The sequence below is a fragment of the Penaeus vannamei genome, chromosome 8 (assembly GCF_042767895.1).
Source record: "Penaeus vannamei isolate JL-2024 chromosome 8, ASM4276789v1, whole genome shotgun sequence".
Taxonomy (NCBI): Eukaryota; Metazoa; Arthropoda; class Malacostraca; order Decapoda; family Penaeidae; genus Penaeus; species Penaeus vannamei.
The window spans coordinates 8,529,533-8,557,032 of NC_091556.1; the positions used below are offsets into that span (position 1 = coordinate 8,529,533).

Below are 27,500 nucleotides of genomic sequence, written 5' to 3' on the forward strand. Positions count from 1 at the left end.
GATTTAGGGACGTGTGTGTGTGGGTGTGGGTGTGTGTGAGTGAGTGAGTGGGAGTGCGTGTTGGTGTGGCTGTGGGTGTGTAGGTGTTAGTGTCGGTAGGTAAGTAGGTAGATGGTTATGTGTGGATATGTGGGTATAAACGTTTAAACTACCATATATCACTATATACCTCCACAAAAACACGTCAGTAACAGGTTCACAAACCGCTTTCGATCTCATACATATACGGGCACTCAGGGAAAAGAAAGTCCCTATATAACCCTATCATTTTCCAGTTATATTGTTCTTTCCTATGATCAATACGCGGAAACGAAGAGAATGTAAATCTACGGGTTTTATGTATAGCATTTCATCCGTTAAATGTTAGTACAGTATACACAAGCACGACCATGTAGACAAATTGGCGAAAGAGGCTTGTAAAAAAGATATTGTAAATATAGATCTTGGGATGCCTCTTGCTAGGGTTGCACACATGTTTTTTTTTTAATCATAATGAACTGATAGATCTGACGAGTTCACAAAGGCCTGAAAGTTGTAGTATAAGGCACTGCGATCAGTATAGAGATTGTAAGCCATCCTATGGTGGCACCAAAGTAAGACCAGACAATGTGACGTGGTTATTGCTAGAATACGTTTAGATTATATAGTGTACTGGCAACTACAAGGTGCAAAATGTGCAGATGAATCTAGATGTCGATTGTGTAACGAGGAAAATATGCGAACGCTTGAGCATTATATCTCGGAGTGTCATGTGATACAGCCTTTCAGACCACCTAACATGAGGCATAAAGAACTATGCGATTATTTTATAGCATGGAAGATATACTCATGCTTTATCCTAATTTTACTATGTAAAACTATCATAATCATAGAACAAACCACAGAACACTTTTATGTAAACACAAAGGAAAAGGTAAATCAACTTAGGTAATATACGTTTGCATGTTGTATGACATATTCCCATTTACCCATGTACAATTACTGCAATCAGAGAATACTGTACTCTGTCGAATGTATGTGAATATATGTAACACTGTAATCACGATTGCCCACGCCTGAGCAGTTAGCCAGGGTGGTAAATAGACTTACGTAAACTTAATAACAAAAATGTTACGAAATATCCTAACACCAGAACAGCTGCTCATACTAATAAATATCAAATATCATATCGTAACGTCATTTACTATTATTAGTAGTACTACTACATATGGATGTGTGTATGCGCACTTATGTATGTATGTGTTTGTGAATTTATATATGTATGTTTATAAGTATGTACAGTATATATGCATGTAGACAGAGGAGGGTAGGGAGACAGACAGACAGATTGACACACAAACAAAGACATACGAACAAAACTAACAAAAAAATAATAATAATAAGATCCAACAGAATACCCAACCTCTCCCTCCCTCCTCTCCCCCTCTCCCTCCCTCCTCCTCCCCCTCCCCCTCCCCCATTCGCTTATTCGCTTCAAGACTCCTATTCTCGCATTCGTCTTAAAAATATATATACATATATATAAAAAATAAGGGCGTGAGAGACCGTCACCACCGTTACTAAGACACGAGTGGTTAAAGTAGAGTACACATAAAACCGTCACGTGTCCCAGAAACCACAAATGAAGGCCAAGGAACGTTAAGTCTAATCAGAAAAAAAGAAGAAAAATATGTTGGAAGCTATGTGGGGACGATCTTCTTTCGGTTTTATGTTTGTGGAATGGAGACATGCGCTAAATTATTTTTTTCTTTTATATTTTCATTACTCTGTGTGCCATCAAAGTGTTATTATCATCAACAATCATCTTTTTTATCATCGTTATCAGTATTATCATCATCATCACCATCATCATCAATCATCATCATCATCATCATCATCATCAATCATCATCATCATCATCATCATCATCATCATCATCACCACCACCACCACCACCACCACCACCACCACCACCACCACCACCACCTCCTTTACCGTTATCACCATCATTTTTATCAACATTGCTATCAACATTAATTTGACTATTAGTATGAACATCACATTCCACGGTCCTTGTTACTTTTCTTCTTCATCTTCTTTATCATATTATACCATTCCAAAAAATGATCAATGGACGTATGAATGTCGAAGTGTTTGTCTGCCTGTCTGTGCATCTCTCTGTCTATCCATTTATCTGTGTGTCTGCTTGTCTGCCTTGCTTTACTCGTGTCTGATACAGTATAATTACACTGTGCATGTGCATAATCTCAGTACAGTCTTGCGGATCGGGAAGCACACTGCGCCCTACTGTACTACAGTCGCCCCGTAATTAAGATGTGTAATAAACGGTGTTCATTGTTTTTTTTTGTTTTTTTCTTTTACGATTCTCTAGATGTATACGACTTCCTGGTATGTTGACGAATATTCTTTATCTGTACAGTACGTGATTTCCAAGCGATTAAATTTTCAAAATCGTTAACTTTAAACATGACTACTATAAGTTTAGCAGTTTGTTTTCACCGAGCATTTTCTTCTATTACAGAATGACAAGCATGGCGCGTCTCGTAACGGTGGCCGTGACAGTAACCCTCCTGCAGGCGACGCCCCTCGCGGCTTCCAACCCGTTCCAGCACGCCTTCGGGTCTCTCCACAGGGCCTTCAACCCCGTCCAGAGAGCCCTCGACAGACCCCTCTCCAATGTGGGCGACTTCCACAATGATCTGTCGGGGGAGCATGTGTTCGGCTCTCCCCCCTCGACGACGGGGATGTCCATCAACGCCCTCTTTGGGAAACTGGGGGGCGTGGGCGAGGGCGAGAAGGCGCCTCCCCCGACCGCAAGCACAGCGGTCCCTGCGAGGAAGGACGCCCAGCGCGTGAACTTCAACATCGACACCTTCACCTTCAACCAGCACAACACGCGCAGGGTGGACGACATCTTCAGTCTGCTGGCCGACATCGAGGACGACCCACGCCCCGCGACGCCCTCGGAGGAACCCCAGAAGGCAGCGAAGGACGACGCGAGAACCGAGGCCCCGCAGCCCGTGGATGAGACGGACGACCTGGCCGTGACCAACGCCATCGGCAAGGGCGTCCTCCAGGCGGCCAAGAACATGGAGGGCGTCCTCAAGGTCATCAACAGAATGAGAGCCAGGGTCGAGGACAAGAGCAACTCCTCCCTGGCGGAGTTGTCGGCCTCCAACTCCTCCGCCTCCGTGGTCGACGTCCTCCTCGATGTCCCGACGCTGGAGGGCATCAGGACGGCGGGACTCACGGCCAAGTCGGAGGCGGAGTTCCTCGACCACCTGACCTCCGTCCTGCTCGGGGCCGAGGACAGGCAGCAGTCCGCCCTCACACTCGACCCGGTGACCATCATTGCGCTCCTCACCCTGGGTACGTAGGCCGAGTGAGTCATGATCTCTCGATGATCAATATTCTCATTTCGTTTATCACTGTTAAATCATTGTTCTATTTATCGCGTAAATTAATATTCTATTAATCACATGATTATATAACTGTTGATTTTCCCATAGTTAAATAATTTTATTTATCACATCGTTAAATTATTATTCTATTTATCACATAGTTCAAATATTATCTTATTTATCACATAAATTATTCCATTTATCCCATAGTTTAATATATGTTTCATCTATCACGCAGTTCCATTATTCTACTTGTCGCTAGTTAAATAATCATTTTATTTATAACATTAAATTGTGACATTAAATACCTTAAAACAGCATCGACCCTTCGAGAATTTAATAGTATTAATAGCTTCCTTGTGCTTAATTTGCATACTCTTTTGAGCAATTTCTACAGTGACGAGAAAAAAATCGTTTAAAGTGTGTCTTAAGTTTTCGAAGTCTGTTCGTGTAATTATTTTGCTTGATGAGTATTAGGTAATATTATGTTTTCTGTTTCCTTTCTTTGTTTTCTTCCATTTTATTTTTATTAGCTTTGTTTTCCTTGTTTGTTTGTTTTTTTATCTCGTGTATCTTCACTGTTTTTTCTTTTTCTTTGTAATGTTTTATTGGTTTGTATCGTCGCCATTTCTTTCCATTTTCTTGACTTAATTTTTTTCAATTTTCTTCACTTTCTATTTTTTCCATTTTCTTCACTTTTTATTTTTTCCATTTTCTTCACTTTTAATTTTTTTCAATTTTCTTTTCACTTTCCCCCATTTTCTCTTTCATCGCCTCACCGGTTTCTCTCAGGCAGCGACCTACGTTTTTTTTTTTTTTTTTTTTTTTTCACTGCCTGTTTTTCTTCTTTTCTTTTCTATTCTTTTTATATTTTATTGACTTTTCTCGCTATGCTTCCCCATTTTCTTCACATTTAATTTTTTTTCCATTTTCTTCGCTTTTCATTTTTCACATTTTCTTCCTTTTATTAATCATTTTCAATTTCCCTCATTCTTCACTTTTTTCCCATTTCCTTTAACTTTTACCATTTTCTTCCCCCTCTCTCATCTCTATCCCGTTTTCTGTTATGGAATGGGCTACTTTATTTAATTTTCTCTTCACTGTTTTCTTCTATTTTATTTTATTTTTATTTTTCTATACTTTTTTTATCTCATTTTTTCTTTTTGTAATTTCTTCCTATTTTCTTTTATTCACCTATTTTCTTTCCTTACTTCTCCATTAGTAAGTTTTCTCTCACGCAGCAGCCTACATTTTTCTTCTCACTTTTGTATTCTCATTTTTCCCCATTTTCTTTACAATTTCTTCGCATTATCTTCACTTTCTCTTCACTATTTCTTCGCCTTTTCTTCACTTTCTCTTCACAATATTTACGCATTTTCATATTTCCCCATTTTGTTCATTTACCCATTTTCTTTTCGTTTTCCCATTTTTTGTTCATTTCCTATTTTCTTTTCGTTTCCCATTTTCCTTTCGATTTCCCATTTTCTCTTCACTTTCCCATTTTCTTCCCTCATCTCTACCCCGTTTTCTGTCACGCAGCGGCCTACCTGATCCGCGCCGTGTACCAGATCCTCACCGTAACCGGACGATCGCTCGACGTTTCGGACTTCGGTCTCCCGCTCAGCCTCTCGGACCTCCCGGACGCCATGGTCAACATTCATAACTGGATTTCCTCATCGAAGTTCGATATGCCGAGGTGGGTATTCGGTTGTTGTTGGTGTTGTTTTTGTTGCTGTTGTTGTTACTGCTATTGCTGTTATTGTTGTTGCTGTTGTTTTTGTTATTGTTGTTGCTGTTGTTGCTGTTGTCGCTTTGGTTGGTATTCTATGTTCAGTGTCTGTTTCTTTTATATATTTTTATTATTATTATTTTATATAAAGGAGATGGGTCGATTGATGGATAAAGGAAGGGAGGGAGAAGGAGAAGGGGAGGGAGCTACAGACAGACAGACAGTTCAGATAGCTGTAAATTCGTAATTCAAAAAGGTATAATGGTCGAAGACATACTTTTTAAAGAAAAAAAATACTGTAGATAACAACAATTATAGTAATAGTGATAACAGTGATGATGCTGATGATAATCATTATTATTTTCATTATCATTATAATAATAATAAACTGATAATGACAATGACAACAAAATCAACAATAACCGCACTAACCATAATAATTACGAAACTACCAACAGTACTTACAACAACACTGATGATTACAACTTCAACACCACAACCTCTCTTCCCCTCGCAGCCAAAGCAGGACGTACAACGACCACGCCCCCGCCCTCGAGATCCCGGGGAAGGTCGCCGCTATTATGAAGCTGCAGCGAGAGGGTCACTACTCCTGCGTCGGCCAGTTCCTCTGTCAGCAGCTGCAGGAGACACCGCTGCCTGCGCCCACGATCTCGGATTTGTTCGTGTGAGTGGCTGTTTGTGGGTCGTTTGGGTTGTTGGGGTCTATTTGCGTGTGTTGTGTGGTCGTTCGGTGGTTTGGTGGGTGGGGTGTTTGTGTTTTGTTTATTTTTCTTTTATTGTTTTTTATTTATATTTTATTATCTTTATTTTTATTAATTTATCATCTTTATTTTTATTACTTTATCTTTTATTATCTTTATTTTTATTAATTTATCTTTTGTTATCTTTATTTTCATTCATCTTTGTTTTTTGCTTTTATCTTTATTTATTTATCTTTTATTATGTTTCTTTTTTTTTCCTTTTGTCTCTAACATGGTGGTCTGTCCGTGGAACTGCTTTGAAAATATTGTGTCTTTCAGTGTTTTAGTAGTAGTGTCCTTTTTTACTCGTTCATTCTTTTATTTGCTATCTTCGATAATGTCATTTTTCAAAAGTTTGTTTTTGTTGTTGTTGAGAATTATCCACTTTTTTACTTATCTATATTCATATGCATTTTTTGTTTGTTTGTTTTTTTCTTTTTGTTGTTGTTTTCCATTTTATACTCCCATTTCCCCGAGATTCTTTAATATCACCTCCTCCCCTTTTCTCTCCCCATTACCAGCGCGAGCCTCGGGTATTTCTACGGCCAGAAGGACCTCGCTTTCTACATCGACAACGGCCTCTCGAGACAAGGCTCCTGCGACGCCGCCTCCTCCAGGTGTTCATCCTCCACGCTCTCGGAAGCTCACACCGTGCACAGTATTTTCACCGACGCTGTTCACAAGTTCTTTGATTTGTGGGCGACTGTGCACGGAAGGTTGTAGGGTCGTTTTTGCTGTTGTTGTTTTTGTTGTGTTTTGGTGTGATCTTTTTTTTCTTGTTTTTCTTGTTTTATTTTTTTGGTGTGTGTGTGTTTTTTTGTTGCTGTTTTGTGTTTGTGTGTTTTGCTATGATTTATTTTTTTTTGTGTAGTTGTTTATCTTTTTGTTGTGTGTTTTGGTGTGATGTGTTTTTATTTGTTTTTATTTTGAGTATTTATTATGTTGTGTTTTAGAGTTTGCGTTTATTTATTCTAATGAGGAGAGTGAATGTTAAATTATTATAGTCTAGAAAGGGCATTTGATAAGCAATAAGCCACTGGTTGACTTAATATATAGAATATATGAATACGCAAGGTTGAAGTTGAAATAAGGAAAAGGCATAGATAAATTAATAAATAAACATAGTATTCTTTAAATTACTTTTTTTTCATTTGGGTCGGCCGCCATAATTGAAAGTTGTTCAGCGATAAAAAATGTTTGGATCACAACGTCATAGGCGTGATCCCGCCATCTATTGAGTGTAAGAGCAATTAAAATGTTATGTTAAGCAGGAATTTGATATATGAAAAGTTACGTTTCCTTATTTCCTTTTCCTTGCGTTGAGAATATGCCAGTTTCAAAATTGAGATTTCCGTCGTGTTTTCCAAATACATATTTTTTGGGCATTATTACAGTATGATTTGTGTGTATATATCGTGCTAACAGGTATGCTTTAATACATGTATAGACAGTAAGCATACATATATTATTGTTTATGTTTATGTTTAAGGAATTTCATAATAAAGACTTTAGCAACTCGAGTATTTTTATTTACATATCATTACTCATGAAACCTTAACACCTAGAACAACTATACACACATATATCTCTACTATGATCATGATTATGAGACATTCACTGCGACTAGAAACGCTGATGAGATAACAGTGCAACCTAAGAAATTTGCAATGCTAAACTTACAGACTTGAAGGAAGGAAAGTACTTCTGCATTAGCGTTGGAGGTTTCCGTTATAATCTTGCAATTAAGATGTTCTAATTGATTTATAGATAAGATGCATAGAGATGAATGGTTCTTAACTCTCTTCTTTTTTTTTTGGGGGGGGGGTTAGGGGGCGCTGTGACTTCCTAAGACTCTTCAGAGTATTATTACGCACCCCAATGAATTTTATTTTTTATTTATTCTTTTTTATTAACGTGAACTTTGTTTTAGAGGTAAGATAAAACAAAATATAAATACCCATACATACTGAAAATACCACTAAACAAATGCATTGAAAAAAACAGAAACCCCATAAACACCCCCCCCCCCCACAGACACACCCAAAAAAAATGCAAAATATAGAGAACCAAGGTGGCTTCCAGCGAGAGGTCCCTACCCCCTAGTTTAAGAACCATTAATCTAGTGTTTGTGATTGTTTAATATGCCAACGCCAAACAGTACTCCCACATGGGTATAGCAAGGGCAGTATAGCAAATATCTTAGAAACCTTCTATGCTGTTTGTGTCATCTTAGATACATTCAAATGTCTTTCAATACGCTGCCATAGTTCTTTCAGTACATACGTCTAATAATTCTCTTTTTTTCAATCCTATAGTTCTTTACAGTGTTGTCTGAATACATTCAATATTTCCAATGTTCGAACTTACCCTTTATTCATCGTTGTTTGTTTGTTTTGTCTTTCTTTTCAGTGTTATTTTACATTTTCTTATTTTTTCTCTTTTCTGCTGCGAAAGTTTCTCAGAGCGCCCCTTCATTTTTTCGACAGACAGCCGTTTTACTTCAAAGAACATAAACAATGTATTTTTTATATTGAATACACCGTGTTATATGATCAGTTGGTCATTCCCAACCTTGATTCTCATAATAGAAGGTCCATTAAAAATTATATCAATCTGTTCCTATATATATTTAAGTTAAGTGGCGAATCAATCAGTAAAATAACAACCGTAAGAAAGACAAAAACAAATGTGATTATATTAATGTTACATTTACAAAAACAGGAAAATTAATATGTAAGTGAGAATGAGGTTGGGAGCCACCACCTTTATTCTTGTCTTTAATCTTGTGCTATTATTCTATTTACCGAAAGAAATGTCATGCACTCAGTTTGACACAGTTTGAGCAAAGTTATACAATGAATATTATTATTTTCACTTTATTTGGCAGTGTTATGCATAGAATAGCTTACGTTTTCTGAAACAGCGCAAGCGTCATAGAAAATGGTCACCTTTGAGGAGTAACTACTCAGAATATCTGATGTACATGATCTCTTTTTTTATCATAGATATTTAAAGAAAATGGGATTTTAAATTAAGGTGAGGTATTAAATGTTATATTTGAAACAAACATTTTTTTAATATATCAATTCATAATACCCTTTGAAAATTATTATTGTCAATTTTGTTGCCTGAGCATAAAAAGACCTATTTTGATTCTTGTTTCACCACGTTTCATACATTTATTTCAATTATATTCATTTTTCACTTTAGTAATATACCAAATTTCCTCTCACATACCAAGCAAAAGAGTGCTTCAACCATACCAGCCGCAGTATGTAAAAGAGAAGCATATTCTCCTATTCAACCATATTTTTTTTTCTCTTACTTTACCATGGGACTCTTCAGTACACATTAACAGGGCCGGATTAAAACGGTGAGTCCATGTACTATGAGAAACAGTAGATGCTTTATTTACAGAGAAAAAGGGGGCGTGCTAACTCGCCAAGAATGGTATGCGAGAATGAGAGTAAAAGAAATGAATGTTAATCTAATAGACATTACGATAAAAGAACAATAGTTAGAAACAAAACATATGACATCTTGAAGAGAAAAAATGGAGTTTGAGCTTCTGTATCTGTAGCTTATTTAGCCTACACCTAAATCTGGCCCTGCACAATAGTGGCATTGAAAATCAAGGCAAAAAGTTATTCATCCACATTAATTTTACAGCCTGTTCCCAACTAGGCGATTTTCCGTTCGTGTTAATGGAAAAAGTACTAGAACTGAACGGGGGGGGGGGGGGGCGTATAAAGAAAAGAAACTATATTTGGGTATTTGCTTTAACAAAGTAGACATAAAACTGCATGCATACTCTATGAAATAGATATTTTGACAGTGTTAAATAAAATCATTTGAAAGAAAGCGAGAACTTTGGTAAAACATTAGTAATTGTAAGATATTCTTCGATGAATAATGACAAATACACAAAATACACAAGATTTAACTTGTTATTGTGGGTAGTTTCTATAGATGGTTAAATTGAATTATAAAGACGTTAACAATAAATTGACAGCTTTGGTTATATTGTTCTTATGGCTTAGGAAATTTTGTTTCTAATTAATGTCAAAATCGTTTTTATAATGATAGGTGAAATTGTAATAAAACTAGTAGAACTATAATAGGGAAAAGTATGCTGGTGGTTAAAAGAAAAATTGACGTTAATGACTGCATAGATATAGATAATTACATCATCAATATCATCTTTCTAGTGACCTTAATAATTACAATAAATTTAATAATAAGAATAGCAATAACATTAACAATAGCGACATGTGTTGGAAATAATAATGTAACATCAATCATTATGATAATGTTAGTACTAAATTTCCATAATAATGTTAACATTGATATTAACAAGAAATAGAATAATAACAACAATGATGATGGTGATGAAAATAATAATCATAATAACAACAATATATTTATGTGGAAAATGTAAGATGAAAAAAACGTAATAAGAACAAAAATATCATGAATAATATAACTAACAGATACACAAATATCCATATAGAGAGAGATAAATAGAAAGATATAGACAAAGATAAAGTTTTCCATAGATGAAGATATAGATATATGAAGACATGGATAAGTATATAGATATCGAGACAAAAAAAAAGAATAGATTAAATAAATATTGAAAACAAAACAGCACTTGAAGAACAGTAAAATTGACACCATTCTAATGATAAAAAAAATAATGAATTGCCGATCAAAACATCACAGAACAATCGAAATTATCTTCTCTATAACGGTATTCTTTACATTCTAAACAAAGAACAGTTCTCAAACACTTCCCAACTTCATTTCACATCGTAATGACAAATGTGAAGTATTGGAAAAGTTGAGAAAACTTTCACTAAAAACAAAACAGCTGGACTGGGCGCTTATGGCGTACGAAGAAACGCCGCTGCCAGACGTCGATACTATTTTCCTTCTTATTTTCTTATTTCATATCATTTTATATCGTCTTAAAGGTATCACTGTATCTATTCACTTACGGCAATATGTGCAGCACAGCCTACACTTTATACTTCTCGAATATGATAATATGACACTATTTTTGAAATAAATCTATTTTTGACAAGCAGGGCAGGTTAGCCACTAAGACAAGAAAACCAATTTTAATAAGGCATAATGATTATTGTAATTAGTACACATGATTTATGTATATTTTGGATGATGTAATGTTTATTTATTCATATTAATATACATCACTTATCATTCATACTAAAAAAAAACGGTAAAATATGGTTTAATTGCCTTGGACGGAATTGTAATACTTAATTCAATGAAATGAATATGCTGTAATAAAGGTATTGAATGATGCAGTTAAATTGCGTTGATGGATAACATTATGTGGGAAAGAAAGTTTTAGAATTAAAATATATATCGTTAAGACAATTTTTGTTTATAAATTTCCTTGAATTTCTTTTATTTTTTTTCAATTTTTCTTTTCATTCGATATTTTATTCTTTTCATACTTCTTCTACTTGGTTTTATGTACACATAAACTATAAATACTTCTGCATCTAATTTAACAGTGAATAATGCTAATTAAATTTAAATGAGTGTCAAATCACTTTAATTAAAATCACATTTTTTTTATCAAAAACTCACGGAAATGTTAATGAGGAAGTGACAGAAAACGATATTATTGAAATTACGGCTTGTTACTGAACTCTGGCTAAATTATTTTCGTTTTCTGTTTTATTTGAAATAATTTTGTCTTTTACTGGACCCACTGCAAATATTTGATATAGGTTTGCGAATCCAATAAGCTCAGTATCGTAAACCCCCAAAAAAAGATATATTTATGAACTTGGAGAATTGAAATAGGTAGAGAAATATCATGATGACTCAGTAGACTAAAATAGTATGTAATTTTTTTTATAGTATTCTGCTTCCTTAATCCAACAAGACTAGATAAAAAAAAAATAAGAAAGGGCATTGAGAATTGCCTTGACCAAGCCTCAAAATAGGGAAAAAGATGGGCCAAATTAGAACAAAATAATCACTCAAATCAAAATGACGGTGAGAAATGACGTGGCCACAAAATAAGCAAATAAATCAATAAAAAAAAAAATACCCAGCACCCTCCATGTACTCAGTCCAACAACATAGGGTCGTAAACACAGTCGACGCAATCATGGTGACCGCAGTAGAAATGGTGACGATAGTCCCTCCAATACTTATTCGTGTATTTCTCCCGGCGGAGGGCGTGGTACAGGCGGTCGAGGTCCTGGCGAAGGTGTACTTTGTCCATGTCGTGTAAGGAATTGGCCCGACGGAGTTTCATGGTGTACTTGCGCTCGGTGTCGGCGAGGTCGCGGGAGAGGGACACTTCGCTCGAGACCCGACGGCGGTGCTCGTCCTCGGCGTCGGCGAGGGCGTTCTGCAGCTGCTCTCGGAGACCCCGGGCCTGTAATGGAGGAGGAGGAGAGGGTGATGAGGTTGGAAGATTTATGCCAAGATGGAAAAACTGATAAAGGAAAAAATCAGGATTAGAATTATAATATTGTTGATAGAATAATGATAATTGTTGATAGAATAATAATAATTGTTGATAGAATAATAATAATTGTTGATATGATAATAATAATTGTTGATTGAACAATAATAATAAATTGGAATAATTATATGTATTTGTGTCGAGATGGAATGACTGCCAAAGAAGAGTGTAAGGTAGTTGGAGAAAAAATACAAAGATTAAGCCAATCGTCATAGGAAGAAGAGAAAATATGACTATACAAACGTGAAATCCGTGTAAGAGAAAAAAAATTATTTAAAGGTAAGGTTAAACAGAAAAAATCTAGAAGTGTACAAAAAACGAAAAAATACACGTTGCAGAAAGAAAATTTAAAAAGAAGACAAGTAAAAACAGACAAAGATGACATACCCAGCATATAAGGATAAGATGTAATTATGTAGAAAGAGACAAAAAGAAAATACAGATGCGTACGTGGCATAAAATCAAGTACTGCCACTATACAAAGATGAGAAAAGTTGTAAATTTAAGTAAAAAGGGGACATTAAGGAGCATAATAGTGCTTTAAAAAGTGTAATGACGGTCTCCCAGTGCTACGAAAATTCTTCACGCTTTCTGTTTGCAAAAAAAAAAAAAAAAATGTGGCTAATCGGTCAGAAAAAATGGCTTTTCCGAAAACAAAAACAAATCCGAAAAAAGCAGAGAAAATGGGACTCTCATTTTGCATGACACTTTGATTGCCAAGTTTGAATAATTGCCGTAGGGGAGGGATATTTCTGATGCCTTTAAATAGCCTGTTTCCTATTACGTTATGTGGGTGTACTATATCCATACAATCATTATTTAGAACAAAAGAAAACAAAACAATACCTATGGTTTAAATAGTTTATTTTTCCTGTGTTTGTTTTGGTCTTAGAAATATAGTGATGTAGAGGGGTAGTTGTTAAATAAGTCGTTTTATTATCATGGTCTTTGGAGGTATATTTTGTTTGTTTTTTCAAATGGAGTTTTTGTTTATAGTAACGAAAGAGGAAAAGAGAAAGAAAGGAAAAGATTTTACTTCCATTTTTTAACAAGCTCTCATTTGCAAAACATTTTCAAATCTTAGTCTTTTGAATTTATGAAAGTTATACATCTATGATAGATAGATTGACAGACAAACAAATTCACATCCAGTTATATCAGTTCCATGATTTCTGAATAAAGTATATAATCCTAGAATTAAAACAAATAAAAAATCAAACGCATTAGATTCTCAACTTTGGCTTAATGTTGTATGAGCCGTAGGTAAGCCATTCCCGACCTCTTTGTCCATACATCAGGAGCTGGAGGGGTAAAAAAAAAAAAACACTACAAACATGCACATTACTTCCTTACAAACACTACTTAATCAATTCTACTTTTTGAACTCGACAACCTACGTCCGCGCTATCGATTCCCACAATCAATAGAGCACTAATATACAAATTCCAAGAAATGGAGAACACGTTTTTCCCTTCCTCGATTTTCAGTCTAATTAAACCGCACCCTGCAACCTCTGGGTCCGCGCTATTGACTTTTACAATGGACGCGGTGGTAAGACAGATACACTGGACTCTTTCACGTTATAGATAAAGCGAGTAATGTTTTTTTAGAATGTTTGGTGCTATTATTATCCTTAATAATTATCATGATTTTGTTGTTATCATCATTATTGTTACTATCATTATCATTATTATCATCGTCATCATTATTATTATCATTACCATTATTATTGTTATCATTATCATTACCATCATAATTATCAACATCGCTATTATCATATGATTATCAGTCCGTATCATTACTACTGTCATCATCATTGTTATACTTATTACAATTTTAACACCAATACATGCATTCCTATTCCGTCTACCACAACCATTTCTACTCACGGCTACCACAGACTACCACAGACAATGTTATAATACACATAACTATTATTTGCATACACAATGCGCATCTACTATACTACCATAAATATACCTAAACTGCACACATCTGCAATATACATATGCCTATACACCATAGACTTACTTGCTATATACTATGTGCACAAACCTTTTTACTATACACATCGACGGTAGCCCACAACCGCCTACATCTACAACTACTACACACACCAACCACCTACAGCCACCTACATCTACCACACATACCAACTACAACTACCAGGAGAGGAGATAGAGGTGGTGACTTTGATGGTGAGGGTGAGTGTGACTACTTACCATCTGCGTCTACCACACAAACCTACATCTACAATATAAGGATAGGAGATAGTGATGATGTATTTGATGGTGAGGGAAAGAGTTAGTCGATGATGACTTTGATGGTGTGGGTGGGTGATCGTGACACCTACAACCGCGCGCACACACACACACACACACACACACACACACACACACACACACACACACACACACACACACACACACGCACACACACACACACACACACACACACACACACATACACACCTGCAACTACCATACCTACCAACTACAAACACACACACACACACACACACACACACACACACACACACACACACACACACACACACACACACACACACACACACACACACACACACACACGCACACACACGAACCTCTTCCTGTAGCTTCTCGCAGTTGAGCCGAAGTCGCCGGTTTTCGTCGGTGAGGTCGGATGAGTGGTCCTTCAGGCGGAGTGTGGTGTCGTTGACCTGGGGAGGAAATATGGTGAGTGATGGTGACTTTGGTGGTGAGGGGGGGAGGGGGTGGTGAGGGGGGAGGGGTTGTTGAGGAGGAGGGGTTGGTGAGGGGGAGGGGGTGGTAAGGGGGGAAGGGATGGTGTAGGGGGAGGGGGTGGTGAGGGAGGGAGGGGGTGAGATTAAGGGTGACTGATAATGAGGGTATGGGAGAGTGGATGGTGAATGAAATGGAGGTGGTGGATGAGGGTGACTGTGAGGATGAGGGTGGTGGTGGAGGAAGGGGGGAAGGGGGAGGGGGAGACATATAGTATAAAACGAGGAAACTGAAGATACCCTGATTCACCCCCTTCCCCTTCACTCTCACCTCCCTCCCCCACCTTCACCTTCACCCTCAACCGCTCCTTCAACCTCTCCCCCTCACTCACTCCTTCCCTCACCCTCGCCCCGTCCCCCATTACTCCTCCCTCACACTCACACTCACCCCCTCCTTCACTCTCTCCCCCTCCCTCACTCCTTCCCTCACCCCTCCCTCACACTCACCCTCACCCCCTCCTTCACTCTCTCCCCCTCCCTCACTCCTTCCCTCACCCCCTCCTTCACCCTCTCCCCCTCCCTCACTCCTTCCCTCACCCTCGCCCCCTCCCCCATCACCCCTTCCCCTCACCCCTCCCTCACCCTCACCCCCCTCACCCTAACAACCGACTCCACCTTCTCCCACTCCTTCACCCTATCCCTCCCCCTCGCCCCCCGCCTCACTCCTTCCTTCACCTTCGCCCCCTCCCTTCACCCCACCCTCACCCTCACCCCTTCCCTCCCCCTCACCCCTCTCCCTATCACACAAATCACATTCCTCAAGATACATTCCTCCTTTTTTCTCTCTTCCATTCTTTTCCCTCTTTACCTTTTAGCTTATTGCGTCACCGCCGTTGGGTTTCCTTGTCATGCAGATGTGTGGATGACAAAAGGCATGACAAAGAGGTTATTGTGGGGGTTTTCTCTGCTGTGAGGGGGTGGAGGGGTGTGGAGGGAGGGAGGGGGGTTGTTAGTGTGTGAGTGAGTGTGTATGTGTGTGTGTGTGTGTGCTTGAAAATGTTTGTATGCATCGTACATTTTTTTAAAACGAAGTACATCCTATAGCCTTAATATTATGCAAATACAGCCTTCAAACGCAAACACACACACACACACACACACACACACACACACACACACACACACACACACACACACACACACTCACACTCACACATACATACACACACACACACACACACACACACACACACACCCTCCAACACACATCCCCCACCCCCTCCAACACACATCCTCCACCCCCTCCAACACACATCCCCCCACCCCCTCCAACACACATCCCCCACCCCCTCCAACACACACACACACACATTCCCCACCCCCTCCAACACAAACCCTCACCCAAACCCCAACAAAACCCCCTCCACAACCCCCAAACCGCCTCCCTCACCCCCCTCATACCTCACACCACAACATACCTCATCCAGGGACGCCACAGTACCACGGTATCGCGCTGAGAGGTCAGAATACCGGCGCTCCAAATCCGCCACCGTTGCATGCATGGTTGATAACTCGTCCCGGAGATCCTGCGGGAAACACACACATTAGGTTTTGTTTATAGTCTATGTTATAACATATCATTATTGTTAATATTATCATTTTATTATTATTATTATTATTATCATTATCATTAATAGTATTATTATCGTTGTTATTATCATTATCATTATTATTATTATTGTTATTATTATCATCATCATCATCATCATCATCATCATCATCATCATCATCATCATCATCATCATCATCATCATTATAACTACTACTACGACTACTGCTGCTACTATTATCGTTGTTATTTTTGTTATCATTATTATCCTTATTATCTAAATTAGTATCAGTATTAGTATTATTACTATCATCATCATTGTCATCACCATAATTACCATTATCATTATGATCATCTTTATTATCATCCTTATTATCATCATTATTATCAACCGCATCATCATCATTATTATCATCATCATAATGATAATGAAATTAAAATTCATATTGTCATTATTATTATCACTGGTACTATTAGTAATATTATCATTAGTAGTAGTAGCAGCAGTAACACCATTATTAGTAGTAGTAGTAGAATGACAATGATGATTTGATGCTCATAATGATGATGAAATAAAATCATGATAATGATAATCTGAATGATGATAATGATGCTGATAATATAAATGGTAATGATAGGAATGATGATGATGATGATATGATATGATATGATATGATATGATATGATATGATATGATATGATATGATATGATATGATATGATATGATATGATATGATAGTAATAGTAATAATGATAATGATGATCATAACAATAAATAACAACAATAATAATGATTATCATTATGATAATGATAATGATGACAATAATAACAGTAATGATAACAACATGCATACAGGATATAGAGGCATTACTATAGCCCAACAAAAGACACCATGAACGCAGTGTCTGTACATGACACCGCAGCATGTCATAAAAGGACAGGGGAGAAACAGGACCAGAACGATAACACAGACATGACAAAATAACACACAAATACATAATGATCACAATACTTAAACGTGATACGGAGACAATATCAATACCCTAATGTACACACACACACAAATACATATAGTAATAGAAGCTAAAAGTAATATTGAAACAGTGTTGATACCCTAACGCAAAGAGCACACACCAATACGTAAGATAATAAAACCCAAACGAAATATAGAGATAATATTAACACCCAAATGTGAAAAAGAAAGACACATTACACAACGCAAAGAACACACACCAATACGTATGATAATAAAACCTAAACGAAATATAGAGAAAATATTAACACCCAAGTGTGAAAAAAGAAAGACACATGACACACAACGCAAAGAAACACCAATACGTAAGACAATAAAACCCAAACGAAATATAGAGACAATATTAACACCTAAATATTAACAATATTAACACCTAAATAAATAAATAAAAATACACCAACACGTAAGATAATAAAACCCAAACGAAATATAGAGACAATATCAACACCCAAATATGAAAAAAAGAAAGACACATGACACATAACACAGACACGTGTTACCATTCCAATACACAGGGACCCAAGACCATAGCGTGCGTGTCTCCCTGGCACCTTATTAACGAGCATCTTGGAAGAATCTCGCGTGTTATATGGCCAAGCAGAGGAGATTCTTTCGTGTGTCGGGCCTGTGTCTTCCCGGAGTGCATGTGACTTATGGATTACCTGAGTGTGTGTTATGGAGACACGTTTGCTGATGGACGGGACGTAACGGGGAAGACAAAAAGAAGCGGGGGGGGGTCATTATCGGGGTCGCAAAAAGGAGTTGGATGTTTGTGTTTCGTTGGTGGATTTTTTTTTTTTTTTTTTTTTTTTTTGAGGGGGGTGAGGAGTGGAGGGGTGTTCTTTCTCTGTATTTTTTTAGTTGGGTCTCCTTGTCTCTTTCTCTCAGTCTCTCTCTCTCTCTCTCTTTTTCTGTATTTTTTTCTCTTTCTCTTTCTCTCTCTCTCTTTCTTTCTCCATCTATTTATCTCTCTCTCTTTCTTTCTCCATTTATTTCTCTCTTTCTTTCTAATTATACCTCTCTCTCTCTCGCTCTCTCTCTCTCTCTCTCTCTCTCTCTCTCTCTCTCACACACACACACACACACACACACACACACACACACACACACATATATATATATATATATATATATATATATATATATATATATATATATATATATATATATATATATGTGTGTGTGTGTGTGTGTGTGTGTGTGTGTGTGTGTGTGTGTATATATATATATATATACATATATATATATACATATATATATATATATATATATATATATATATATATATATACATATATATATATATATATATATATATATATATATATATATATATATCTTATCCCTATATGCGTGTGTAGGATATATGTGTAATCACACACACACACATACACACACAAAAGAAAAACAGACAAGCTTGTGTGCTACACCTTTCACTGCACCAACTGATATTTTTGGCTGACGTGCTTTATATAATAAAACACAATTTTTGAAACCCAATATAGCTAGACACGAGAACTAAAGTAACGCTATAACATTATACTTTGGTGTAAACTTCTCAACGTCTAAATAGGGAAAGATTATACCACAATACAAGAGAATAATGAAGAGAATGATAATCAAAATTATATAAAAGGTTCTACTGTGTTCTATATTGTTTGCGATCCTTTTAGTCTTTCTAAATCATCACTTTCTAATCTCATCACTATGTTGAGTTTGGTCCTCGAGTGTAAATAAATAAAGCTTTGTAATCATACGAATTGCAGAGCCATTATGGTCTTTATGATCATCCTTATCATTTACATTAGTGTTTTTTTATTTTATCTGTATCAATTTCATCGTTATCCTTGTTATCATTATCGTACTTATTCTGAGTCTCTCTCTCTCTCTCTCTCTCTCTCTCTCTCTCTCTCTCTCTCTCTCTCTCTCTCTCTCTCTCTCTCTCTCTCTCTCTCTCTCTCTCTCTCTCTCTCTCTCTCACACACACACACACACGTTCAAGATCTGTCTCATCCTTAATTGTGTTTTTTTTTATATATTTAATCAGATTAGGGTTACTACAACCCAGAATGTTAATGTATATATCTATGTATAAACGCATCTAATAATAACGAATGGAAGAAGAGTCCAGATCAGTGGCCTAATATCAGTAGAGTAATAGTACTTATGTCTTTGTCTCTTCGCAGTCATCAGTCTTTGGCAATATAATGCAGTAATTTTTGTTTGCTTGTTTGTTTGTTTGTTTTAGGCGACCCCAAGTATGTACCTCTCGACGTGACTGTGATCTTAGTTATACAATGTATAGGTTTGTATTTTATCATTATTTATTACATTATCCAATAAATATACATAATTCGATAAACGAAAACCCACAATTACTTATACATTTTCTTTAGTTTGTGTTTTGTCAGAATTCTATGGATTTTTTTTTATGTACGTAGTCAGAGACACGTCTTTATACAAGATTAGCGGTTAGCCCTATTGCAAATTGTAAGTCATTGTGTAATTATCAAGATTTAGCGTGAGCCCCCAACCAACATATGACTACGTATATGCTGAAAAATTATCAAAATTTAGACCAAGTCATTTAGTATATTCAGCTCTTGGGAAAGACTGCTATAAGTCATTAGTGACTGCGGAGATCTAGCGAAACAGACGTATATTATAACTATTCTCTTAAACGACTAAATTTCTCTAATTACTCTAATAATTCTTTATTCTATATTGTTTTTAATTCTTAATTCTTAAATATACTTTAATGTATAATTCCTCTCCTCTAAATAACGTGAACCGCAAGGAGCATGTCAGAACGAGTAAGAATCTCTTCTATGATTGGCTTGTTACTCTTATTGCCTAATCAGCAGTTAGAGCGAGCAAGAATCATCCTTATGCTAATCACTCCATTTCCTAATCAACCGTTAGCACTAAGTAAGAGTTTAAGTGAGTGCTTAAGTGCGTAAGTAGTTCAGTAAGTAGTTAAATGCGTAGGTAGCTCAGGAAGTAGTTAAAAGCACAGGTAGTTCGGTAAGTAGTTAAGTGCGTAGGTAGTTCAGTAAGTAGTTAAGTAAGTGCTTAAGTAGTTAAGTAAGTGCGTAGGTAGTTCAGTGAGTAAGTAGTTAAGTAAGTGCGTAAGTAGTTAAGTAAGTTAAGACCCACCTACATCTTTATCCATTTACTCTATTTCTATATCTATTGTTTGGAAGTAATGTTGAAAACGTATGGAAGATAATTTATATCTCCACAATACAAGAAATGCATTGGATCGGTTTCGATATCTTCGTCAAAGATAACAAAAATGAATAAATAATAATAATAATAATAATAATAATAATAATAATGATAATGATATAATACATACCTTATCTACATTTGTGTCGTTGCGACCTGTCCACACGAGCGGGCGTAAGGTGACGTCACAAGAGAAAATGAAAAAAACGAGACTTTTTTACCGATTAATAAATAAATATACAAATAACTAAATAAATAAACAACAAAAAATAAATTAAAAAAAAACTCATTCACCCGTGCTCAGCCCAGCGCCCGCCGACCATACCCGCTCGTGTGCACAGACCCTTCAACGAAGTCCACGATAACGAGCCAAGACTCAGCTCACCTGTATGTGCCGCTGGTATCTCGTGTTCTCCTCGAGGGTGGCCTGGTGTCTCGATCTCTCCAGCTCGAGCTCGCTGAGGGCCCAGCACCCGCACCGCCTTCCGAAGCCCATGGTGGAGTCGTGCTGGAAGGGAGTTGGAGTTGAGTTTGTGGAGTGAAGTTGGAATTAAATGGAAGGGACCCAGCACCCGCACCGCCTTCCGAAGCCCATGGTGGAGTCGTGCTGGAAGGGAGGTGGTGGAGTTGAGTTTGTGGAGTGAAGTTGGAATTAAATGCAAGGGAGTTTGTGGAGTGAAGTAGATTACTGGAGTTAAATGGAGGGGAGTTAAGTAGCAGTTAAATGGAGGGGAGTTTGTGGAGTGAAGTAGGTTATTGGAGTTAAATGGAGGGGAGTTTGTGGAGTGAAGTAGGTTATTGGAGTTAAATGGAGGGGAGTTTGTGGGGTGAAGTAGGTTATTGGAGTTAAATGGAAGGGAGTTTGTGGAGTGAAGTAGGTTATTGGAGTTAAATGGAGGGGAGTTTGTGGAGTGAAGTAGGTTATTGGAGTTAAATGGAGGGGAGTGAAGTTGGAATTAAATGGAAGGGTTTGTGGTTAGGTAGGTTATTGGAGTTCAATGGAGGGGAGTTGGTTTCTGGAGTGGAGTAGGTTATTGGAGTTAAATGGGAGTTGGTTTGTGGAGTGAAGTAGGTTATTGGAGTTGAATGGAGGAGATTTAAGTTTGCGGAGTTGTTAAGTAGGAGTGAAGTTGGAATTAAATGGAAGGGAGTTTGTGGAGTGAAGTAGGTTATTGGAGTTAAATGGAGGGGAGTTTGTGGAGTGAAGTAGGTTATTGGAGTTAAATGGAGGGGAGTTTGTGGAGTGAAGTAGGTTATTGGAGTTAAATGGAGGGGAGTTTGTGGAGTGAAGTAGGTTATTGGAGTTAAATGGAGGGGAGTTTGTGGAGTGAAGTAGGTTACTGGAGTTAAATGGAGGGGAGTTAAGTAGGAGTTAAATGGAAGGGTTTGTGGAGTGGAGTAGGTTATTGGAGTTAAATGGAGGGGAGTTGGTTTCTGGAGTGGAGTAGGTTATTGGAGTTAAATGGAGGGGAGTTAAGTAGCAGTTAAATGGAGGGGAGTTTGTGGAGTGAAGTAGGTTATTGGAGTTAAATGGAGGGGAGTTTGTGGAATGAAGTAGGTTATTGGAGTTAAATGGAGGGGAGTTTGTGGAGTGAAGTAGGTTATTGGAGTTAAATGGAGGGGAGTTTGCGGAGTTAAGCAGGTTATTGGAGTTAAATGGAGGGGAGTTAGTTTGCGAAGTAGATTACTGGAGTTAAATGGAGGGGAGTTAAGTAAGAGTTAAATGGAAGGGTTTGTGGTTAGGTAGGTTATTGGAGTTCAGTGGAGGGGAGTTGGTTTCTGGAGTGGAGTAGGTTATTGGAGTTAAATGGACTTCCACGTGTATTTTTTCAGTTCATTCTTAATTTTTGAGTTTAATTGGTAGTAAGTATAGTTGAATATGTTGAAGTTAATTGGAAAGGAGTTTAAAATGTTTTCTTCCAGTTCATTCTTAATTTGGGTGTTTAATTGGCAGTTAGTGTAGGTAAGTAGGTTGTTAGAGTTATATGGAGTGCGTTTTCTAGTCAGTTCTTAATTAGAAGTTAGTGTAGTAAGTTTTGTAATGGTAAGTAGTTGATAAAGTCAATTGAATGAGGTTAATCTGCGTTGGGTAGCTATAAGTCCATGAAAAGAATGAAATGTAATGATTGTACTTTTTTTTCTTTTCTCAAAGATTATCTTCATTTATCATTAACATCATGTTATCGTCGCATCGTTATATAATCGTCATCCTCATCTGCGTCATATTCATCATCGTTATCATCGGCATCATTATATCAAGACATTCGTCACTGTTATCTTCATTATATCATCAGTTTCCCGTTTCAGCCTTGAGTTTGTTGCCGCGCCATCAGCGTTTGCATTCTTCTTTATGTAGAAACCATAATGTCTAAAGATTTTTGCATATTTACCACGCAAGCCCATTTACATAAGTACACGCACACACACACACGCACACACACACACACACACACACACACACACACACACACACACACAGAGAGAGAGAGAGAGAGAGAGAGAGAGAGAGAGAGAGAGAGAGAGAAGGTTGCAGTCAGTTTTACCCTGTGGTTGTGTGTATGTCCTAGACTCAACAATGTGCAACCGATAGGTAAAAAAAAAAATGACGTCAAAACAAGCCCAGGCATTTTCTAGAGAGATATATCTTCGAGGATTGTTATCTGGAACAATCGAGTACGAAAGATTTCTGTAATTAGATGGATCGTCAGTTAGATTTACCGACTAAGACATGCGATAACGGCAGTGACTAGTATCTGATAGGGTACCTGTGCTTGCGATCTTGAATCAGTTGATCACAACTTTTTTTTCTATTCTGTGGCTGCTGACCAATATATAATGATATCCATGGCCCCGTGCAGTGTTTGTCATCTTTTCAGAAACAATCAGAACTAGTTATGAATATTGTAATGGTGTCAACAACTATAGGACAAGAACACTGCATGGAAAGATTTCAATTTACTAATATGTATCTGTATTAATGTGAGACAAAATCCAATTTAATTAAAACATAATTTTCATCCTGATCCATGGCCCCTCAGAAAGTCTCCCATGACCCCTGTGTAGGCCATGACCCCTAGGTTGGGAAACCCCTTTTCTACAGCCTATTTTTCGAAGGGTAGATAACTCTTATTGTTCTGAAATGCCATTATAAAATACGTATTCCATTTTTCCAGCTCAACTTTATCTGTTGCTGTTCTCATGTGAAGCTAATATGCCCCAAAACGTTCTCTATTGGATATGCGATTTTTACAAAACTTACTCGAATTTTGTTAATAGGAGAGAATACCACAGAGCAAAATAACAAGGCATTATTCATAGAATCCGAAAAGGCAAGATTTCCTCCTATTCTACAGTGAGTTTCCCATTTGCGTGAGAAGAGAAAATAATACGGTCGATCGTATGCGATACAGTGCGGCTTTATAGGCCATATAGTACTGTGGAATGACTGTGCAGAGAAGGGAAGTATGAACGGAATGATATTAAAAAGTATATTATATTTTTTTATGTGCACAATTTCTGTTTTCTCGAGGCGGACACGCATAGACGGATTGATGGGAAAGCGGCTTTGTGTGTGTGTGTGTGTGTGTGTGTGTGTGTGTGTGTGTGTGTGTGTGTGTGTGTGTGTGTGTGTGTGTGTGTGTGTGTGTGCGTGTGCGTGTGCGTGTGCGTGTGCGTGTGCGTATGCGTGAGAGAGAGAGAGAGAGAGAGAGAGAGAGAGAGAGAGAGAGAGAGAGAGAGAGAGAGAGAGAGAGAGCGAGCGTGTAACCAACACATAACTTAGGGGAATCGCCATAAAAGTTACACATGCAGAAACACATGAAAAACTATGACTTGTGTTCTTATAAGCTCTTGCATCACATAACATCAAATTCAAAGTAAATCTACTCGATAAAAAATATCTAACAGCCCAATAAAGATACGTAAACCGGTTGATAAATGGAAAAAATAACATCTACGACATTCATCTACATTTCCGTAGGTGCAGATGATACTAAGAAAGGTCCCATATTGATCCTGAAGCTTCTGGGTCACGAAAGGTCACGAGAGGTCACGAAAGACAAAGATACCGTACTCTGTGTGTTTTCGTTCTCGGTCTACATTTTCTGGTCCAAGAGTAGAATAAGTCACTATGAATTCCATTGTTTAATGGCTTGAATTTGTGATATATAAGTTGATATATATAGACAGATAGATATGTATGTGTGTATGATTTTTTAGCTATCATTTAGTATTTCGTTTCTATATTCCGAGTAATGTGTTACAGTATGATCTAACATGCACACATAAAAAACTACTAAAATGAAATAAACGGATTTTCAACAAAAAAAAAAGTATAACACTGTTACACAAGAAAATAACATTACGTGATATTAAACCATGGAACCAATTTTGCATTATAACGCGTGCTATAGCCAAATAATCCGAAATGCTGTAGTAAAAATGCATTATATAAGAATATATAAAGTAGAATAGTAAAAAACGCAAGGTAATTAAAAAAAAAGTTTTGAAAAATAAATAAAAAAGTTTAAAAAGTAAGAAAAGTAAAATTAAATAAACAAAAACGTTAAATTCTGACCAAACATCACGAAAACATTTGATATTTTTTCGTCTACAAGAGACTACGAACGTGGGGGTTTACTTTCAAGACATTACTTATAATCAAGAGCGTTAAGACTGGCATTTATTCTCAATTCTCAACATCAAACGGAATTGCAAAATGTTAATACATATCGTACTTAAAGTTTACTGTTATTGTGGACTCTGTCTTTGATGTACCGAAAGTAAAATATTTTATGATATTTCTCTCATACGTGTGTCTTTGATGTTTTGTTTTTGGTAAATACATATTTCTAGAAGTACAATGTACAATAAGACGCTAGTATATACTGTGAATATCTGTCCAAGAAAACACAAAACTAGTACAAAAATACAGTATAAATTTGATAAAGCATTTTAGTTTTGAATTAAACATTTCCTTAACCCAAGAATAAATTGTTCAATCTCTTCCTTGCTGTACTTTCTTGGCTCTGGTATTAACCCCCTTGAGAAAAAAAATTGACGGAGAACTTTTTTCTTTAAGAAATTATGTGTTATGGTTGTTCGATGTTAGTGATAAAGTATGAATGCGTTAAATGTCGGTATAATACTGTCGATGTTAACTATCAGCAAGGACCATGGATATGATACTCGACAATGCCAAAACTATCAATAGTATCACTAATACTTGAAATACTGGCATGTTATGAGAGTGAATACTACTACTACCAATAGTAGTAGTAGTACTACTACTACTAGTACTACTACTGCTACTATTGCTACTACTGCTACTACTATTACTGTTACTACTACTATTACTTCTACTACTACTACGACTAGTATTACTACTACTACGACTACTATTACTACTACTACGACTACTATTACTACTACTACGTCTACTGTTACTACTACTATTATTGCTACTACGACTACTATTACAACTACTATTACTATTACTACTACTACTACACTACTACTATTACTGCAACTACTACTACTACTACTATTACTACCATCACCACCATTGCCGCTAATACTACTGCTGATGATAACAATGACAATAAAAGTAATAATATGATGATATAGAAAAATGATAATATAGAAAAAACAATAACAATAATCATGATAATGAGTTGAAACAATTCTTTCTTATGAACAGAATTGAACGTATTTTTCCATACCTAACATACTATACAACTTTAGAGTAAATCCCAACGCCTGAAAACATTATATATCATACATAAATACAAATAATCAGATCTGTCTTACTCGGTTTCTCTCAATATATTGCACTAAGCACCAGTTTATGATAGCATGAGCGTCCGGAAAGAAAAGTGCTCTTATATTGTCGGAAAAAATCGGTGAGGATTTAATGGTAAAATTATCACAGTTTTAAAGTGGCCAAGAACTGGAAATTACGAAATATACTGTTAAAAATTGAACCGTACTCTTAAAGTGAAAATGGTACGTTGGATGTAAGTGAATAGAAGCAATGCAAAATTATCTTGGTGAGAATAAAGGTAATATCCCACAGGAACATGTAGGTAGTGATAAGAAATTACTTCACAGTCAGTGATGTGTTATATATAGGACAAGAGCACAGTATAAACAAGAAATACAAAATTCACGTTTCGATTAAAAACCGTGTCTTGTTCATACTATATACACGAAAGAGGTTTTCATTTTCTTTTCGCCCCCCCCCTCCCACCTAAAAGGGAATCTAATTTGACTCGAAACGTTTGAAGCATTTCATATATAATAACACGTTCTCCTCTCCCTTCCCTAAGGATTTTTTACCACTTTGTTTTGGGTTTCATTATCAAACCCTGGCTCATTTCTCACCGTTACTGCTTTTGTGTTTTGCTCCTAGCCACTGAACGGGAAAACAACATAAAGAACATTCGTAAACAGGGCCGGCAGATACATACCATTTGTAACAAAACTTATACAAAATAGGAACACACGTAAA

The 27,500-nt window shown here is 36.9% G+C and overlaps 2 protein-coding genes across 2 annotated transcripts in view; one reads left to right on the plus strand and one right to left on the minus strand.

Moving 5' to 3' along the window:
• The window catches only part of LOC113813857 (uncharacterized), a 13,133-nt gene extending 5,732 nt beyond the window's left edge, over positions 1–7,401 (plus strand). The window contains exons 2-5 of the mRNA XM_070124260.1: positions 2,522–3,369; positions 4,941–5,097; positions 5,648–5,815; positions 6,413–7,401. Coding sequence (XP_069980361.1) covers positions 2,523–3,369; positions 4,941–5,097; positions 5,648–5,815; positions 6,413–6,614 — 1,374 coding nt within the window. The 5' untranslated portion in view covers position 2,522 and the 3' untranslated portion in view covers positions 6,615–7,401. The remainder of the gene's footprint in view (positions 1–2,521; positions 3,370–4,940; positions 5,098–5,647; positions 5,816–6,412) is intronic.
• Positions 7,402–10,542: 3,141 nt separating this feature from the next.
• LOC138862394 (keratin, type I cytoskeletal 50 kDa) overlaps positions 10,543–27,500 on the minus strand; it is a 28,763-nt gene continuing 11,805 nt past the window's right edge. Inside the window, exons 2-5 of the mRNA XM_070124264.1 lie at positions 21,378–21,500; positions 16,600–16,707; positions 15,005–15,100; positions 10,543–12,309 (exon numbers count right to left, since the gene is read on the minus strand). Of these exons, the coding sequence (XP_069980365.1) occupies positions 11,995–12,309; positions 15,005–15,100; positions 16,600–16,707; positions 21,378–21,488 (630 nt within the window). The 5' untranslated portion in view covers positions 21,489–21,500 and the 3' untranslated portion in view covers positions 10,543–11,994. The remainder of the gene's footprint in view (positions 12,310–15,004; positions 15,101–16,599; positions 16,708–21,377; positions 21,501–27,500) is intronic.